This window comes from Galeopterus variegatus, unplaced genomic scaffold, assembly GCF_000696425.1.
Source record: "Galeopterus variegatus unplaced genomic scaffold, G_variegatus-3.0.2 Scaffold44477, whole genome shotgun sequence".
NCBI classification, from domain to species: Eukaryota; Metazoa; Chordata; class Mammalia; order Dermoptera; family Cynocephalidae; genus Galeopterus; species Galeopterus variegatus.
The window spans coordinates 1-5,726 of record NW_007770588.1 but is presented as its reverse complement, the minus strand read 5'-3'; the positions used below and the strand labels follow the sequence as shown (position 1 = coordinate 5,726).

The following is a 5,726-nucleotide window of genomic DNA, read 5'->3' as shown; positions in this document are numbered from 1 at the left end:
ATTTTCATGACATATATACATTTTCCAAATCAAAAGGAATTAAAATGAATTAGGCCTTAAGAATTTTGTGTCCTCTTTTGACAACTAAAAATAATAATGGAGTCTTAGAAAAACTGTCCTGTTTACATTCTCTCTATTTCATTAAAATGCATTCAGTAGCTACTGTTTGCATAGTATGCAAGGATACAGAATTATGCACAGTGTACAGAAAGGGACTTATTAACATCTATTTTTAGGTCCTTAAAATATCTTCAGAACTATCAGTAGGAATTTCTTGAGATTAATTGCTGCTCCATCTGGTTTTTCTTTCAGAAAAAAGTAGCAGATCATCCAAATCGGACTCCATCTATATGGCTTGCAATGTACAGAGCTTTTGGGCGACCAATTCTACTTAGCAGCACGTTCCGTTATCTGGCTGACTTACTGGGTTTTGCTGGACCTCTCTGTATTTCTGGAATAGTTCAGCGTGTGAATGAAACCCAGAATGGGACAAATAATGCAACAGGAGTAAGTTCAGGGTGCTTTTGAAAGGAAACACATTATTGGCAGATTTCACTGTAATTGTCACTTTTTATTAATGCATTTTATGAGTAGTTCAAACAGGCTTATTTACAGAGAGTTGAATGCTTTTTAAAAGAAAGAAAATAATGATTTTCCTTGTAGAGAAAATCACGTGTTTATGTATTCATTGAATGAATGTGGCCAACAAAATTATTCCTCAGATTTGAGCCTATGAACATTTAATAAGCATCTACTGTGTGCCAGAAACTGTGCACAGAAATTTCACAACGATTCTTTTATTTGATCTTTATAGCAATCCTTTAAAGAATTGTCATGCAGGACTGCATGAGGTGTAGCTGAGTCACTTTTTAGAGGCCTGTGATTAATAATATTAGCAATGTGATCTGTAATATTGTACATTTCTCTTTTCTTGTATAATAAAAACCATTACCCTGTTTCACAATGATCAGGGCAAGTTACCTTATGATATTAGATATTATGTTATTATTTTGAGCCCTTTAGTATAAAATGCTATATACTTATTGATATAAATATGTAGTCTTTTATTTTCTGTTCTTAAGAAAGTCTGCATCTTTAACTTGCTAGTTTCTTTCTAAGATAGGAACTGATTTCCCTAGTTTCAGAGATGGAAACTCTAGTCCAGATGGATCAGTTTTCCTTTTCTATTCTTTCAATCTCACTTCCCGTCTTCTTTTTTTATCTATTAACATTTTATCACAGCCCACATTAAATCTTGCCTTTTCAGGGAAGCTTTTTCTGATCTTCCTACTTGGAATTTCTCTCTCCTCAGTTCTCCCTTAATGCACTCTTTGCTTGATGTTATGCATATTATTTATGGATATGCTTATCTTTCCAGGTTGTAAGCTCATTAAAACAATGTGAGTGTGAACTGTTTATACTTGTGCCCACAATGCTTAGCTCAGATCCTTGCACACTTTAGTGTTCAATTATTATTGAGGTGAACCAGATGTTCTCACCATTGGATACACTTTGGGGATGTTTTGTTTCTACTAATTTGATTACATACAAATAGCTAAATTCTACCTAGTGTGCTTCTATTATTCTCCTCCCTTACACATATTATTCATGTGCTTTTCTAAAAAGGAACAGGACTTGCATATTCATATATATCCCCATGAAAGAAGGAGAATTTTACTAGGTCTAAATTATAAGAAAAAACAACAAATGTCCAACTTGACATAATAGTTAAGTGTTATCTTTTTCTCTCTTCTAACAAACAATAAGTTACCATATGCTAATGTTATAAACAAAAATCAATAAATTTATATATTCTTATGACTAATTCAGTCACTATCCCTACTAAAACAGTACAAAGGATCTTCAAAAAGTTCATGGAAAGTTTTGTATTCTCTTTTAATTCCATTTTTCCATGAACTTTTTGAAGTAACCTCATATCTTAGAAGTTGCAGAGTGTCACGTGGGTACAGTCAGTAGCCAAATTACCTATTTTATAATTTGTAATTTATTCCATCAATATAAATTAAGATATATGAAAATCAGAAAAGTCAACTATGTAGAATTATTTCAAACTAATAAGGCTTCAGAAATTGTATTTTTGTTCCATTGGTCTTTGGTCTTGCTGGCCAGCTATCAGTTTTGTGGGTTTTTTTTTTTTACTACTTCCCATTTAATTAAGGTAGAATATATCTTTTCAGGAAATGCATAATTTTTTTAAAATTAAAATTTACTTTTTTTCTACAATTGGGCATTTTCAGCAATGTTAATAATCAATTTATGATTTTAGGCATTTAACTGGTTTTATATTTGTACCTGCGGACATTATGGGGAAAAGCCAAAATTGTTTTGCTTATAGGTCATTCCACTATTGTATTGCAAAGATGTCGAGTTTTATATTTAAAAATCATGTACTCTTTAAGAAACGCAAACCACACCTGATATATGAAAAGACTAGTTTTAATTTGTCTCTTTCTTTCTTTTGGGACAAGATTTCAGAAACCCTCTCATCAAAGGAATTTCTTGAAAATGCTTATGTTCTAGCAGTTCTTCTCTTCTTGGCTCTTATTCTGCAAAGAACTTTTTTGCAGGCTTCCTACTATGTAACCATAGAGACTGGCATTAACCTCCGCGGAGCTCTGCTGGTATGTACAGGCTTTGAATGATCTTTGTTTCTTGAAAACACCACATACCATCCAGGGATAGGAATAGTAGTAGCTTCAGTTTTGCGTTTTCATTTCATTTTCACTTTAATATTACATCAACACCATTTCTAGGATATACTTAGTGAAACACAGTAGATCTAATTCATAAACCCATTAGATTAAAAATAACTTAAAAATAATATATTAAGAAAAATATTTTAAAATCTTTCATCCACTTATCTCTATTTCCAATTGTTCCAGAGCTTATATTTAAGTTGAATATATATTTTGATTACATCGCTAGAAAAAAATAAGTTTGTATTTCATTGAGGACTGAAAGTAACTATGCTAAAATGGAAATAGTAGTTGATTTAAGAAGATGGCCTTATAGGGTTTTTTTTTTTTACCTTTTTTCCAAAAAGTTTTAAAATGTTCGTTATTTTTTTTCAATGAAAATAAGTAATCATAGTGCTGATTTTAGGTTTAGAGCTTTAAGTACATTTTTTTTTTTTTCCCTTGCAGGCCATGATATACAATAAAATTCTTAGGCTGTCTACGTCTAACTTATCCATGGGTGAGATGACCCTGGGACAGATCAACAACTTGGTTGCCATTGAAACCAATCAACTCATGTGGTTCTTGTTCCTGTGTCCCAATCTATGGGCTATGCCTGTTCAGGTAGATGAATACATATAAGATTCTTGTTTGCAGAGGAAATAAAGCAAAGGGAGTTCAGTAAAGTTTATATTTTTTGAATGTGCTAATGTAGTTGTACCCTTTTTATAGACAAGGAAGCTGAGATTTGGAAATGTTCTGCATAGGTTAAGAAAGTGGGGTTTGGAATTATGCTGCTTGGGTGCAAATATCTGCTCTAACCCTCTTTTACACAAGTGCTTAACCCCTCAAAGATCAGTTTCTTTCACTGTAAAATAGGAATAATGATAGTATCTGCCTCATAGAGTTGTGGGAATCATCAAAATTGAGTAAGAACATTTCATGAGCACTCAGTAATTGTTAGGTAGTATTGCCCAAATTCATGCAAGTCACAGAGCCAAGGTTTAAACGTTTTCATTTTGGTAAACTCTCTTCTAGCATTTTTAAATTAGAGCAATTGTTTTAATCCATCCCACAGTTTCAATAGCTAGTATATTACAAAATGTTTAACTTTATAAGGTGGTAGGAACACTGACAAGCTGAAGGGCTATTTAGTTATTTCCTACATAAAATAGCATTTTAATAAAGACACGTGTTTTATTTCCCCATTGGGTAAGATGGCAAAAGAAATGTATTCTGTTTTTTTCTCACTGTGGTACTGGATATTTTTAATTATCTCAAGTTATGTGTCCTGTAGATGGAGTTTAAACTGTAGATCTCATTCGATGCAGTCTATCACCTATGTCCCTATGCGCCATAGTTATTGAAGTGCATAAAATAGTAAAGATATGCTAGATTTTTAATTTATTGTTTGCCTTTTCATTTTTTAATGGAAATCCATGTCAAATGAAAGTACGTATTATCCATAGTGCTTGGCTCAAAGTAAGATTTAAGATATGTTTTGTCTTACTTTGTCAAAATGTACTTAAACACAGGTGAATTAGGTAGCTGCCTATGTGGTATACTTACAGTGCACTGAGAATCCCAGGCTGCCACTGAATGACTGCATCCCAGGTGACCTTGAGGAAATTTCTGTTTTGGAATGCCTAAACTGCCTAATTGGTTGGGTAGTAAACATGTGTCCTTGTGCCTGGAAAGCTACTATTAAACTGTTGTCATTGGCATCTTGGCATACATTATATGCTTGAACTATATAGGTACAGTTCATTAGTTGACATTTGAGTCATGATAATTTGAGCTCCTGGAAAAAAATTTTCAGGAAGAGATGTAGCAGAGTCAAATCCTGAGTATTTAAAGGAAGGAGAAGAAAGTGGCAAACCAGAAAGGGAAGCCCTAAACCGTTCAGCCTTGAGTTTTGGGAAATAAATTTTAAAAGGGGAAGTGAGGTGATATGGAGGACCGGCTTTAGCTTCTTGACGGTTTTAGTTAGGCTTAGGCTTCTTGTCATGAAGTGACTTCTGGGGTCGTTAAGGTGAGGAGCATCATTCCTTTAGTCCACACGTAACCAACCTGTGCTCACATTATAATGTTGCCCCTGCCTTCCATCCTCCCAGCCTCGAAAAGCTAGTGGAATTCCAAAAGAATATAGACTGTCAAATTTATGGTGGGTGACAGCATTTTTCAGAAAAGTTTTATGTCCTTTTAAAAATTTGAAGACTACCTTAGAAAGTTGGACGAATCATGGGACCACACTGCAACTTCATGCAATAAATTGGTTTGGCACCAGTTGCACTGGTCATCATACTAAAAATAAAGCCCTATTACTAGCCTTCCCCAAATAAATCATACTAAAACCCAGCTGTCATGGTTGAGTTGACTTTAAAATAAACTTAATTTAATAATTAAGAAATAGCACATTTTTACTAAAAACTATTTCCTTTCATGCAGTGGCTCTCACACCCCCATTCGATTTCCCTTTCCATGTGTTTTTCTTCCTAGATCATAATGGGAGTGATTCTGCTCTATAATTTACTTGGATCAAGTGCATTGGTTGGTGCAGCTGTCATTGTGCTCCTTGCGCCAATTCAGTACTTCATCGCTACGAAGTTGGCAGAAGCTCAGAAGAGCACTCTCGTAAGTAACATCTCTTGGAAACTTTATTAGGAAAATCTAGTAGTGTTGTTTTATTTTTGTAATACAGGAAATTAAAGCATACCACTCAGGATAATTTGGAAATCATTCTATTTCATTTTAATTATTAGGCAGAAAATATATATTTTCTGTGTTGCAAAAACAATTTTTTAAAGTGGATTAAAAATTTAGGACTTGATCTGAGACTCAAAATACCAGAATCACAATTCCTGAGGTTTTTTATTTTTATTTTTTTAATTTTTTATTTTTATTTTTTTATTTTATTTTATTTTTTTTATTTTGTCAATATACAATGTAGTTAGTTATTGTGTCCCATCACCAAAGCCTCCCTCCCTCCTCCCTCTCCCCCCTCCCACCCAGATGTGTCCCCTCCATTTT

General features: G+C 33.5%; 1 protein-coding gene across 1 annotated transcript; it reads left to right on the top strand.

Moving 5' to 3' along the window:
- Positions 1-312: 312 nt before the first annotated feature.
- LOC103584110 (ATP-binding cassette sub-family C member 9-like) lies at positions 313-5,330 on the top strand (the record flags this gene model as incomplete). Its single annotated transcript, XM_008565228.1, has 4 exons — positions 313-507; positions 2,490-2,642; positions 3,165-3,320; positions 5,196-5,330. Coding segments are annotated over 4 exons (639 nt in total), but the record flags the coding sequence as incomplete, so codon positions are not given.
- Between the last annotated feature and the right edge of the window lie 396 nt (positions 5,331-5,726).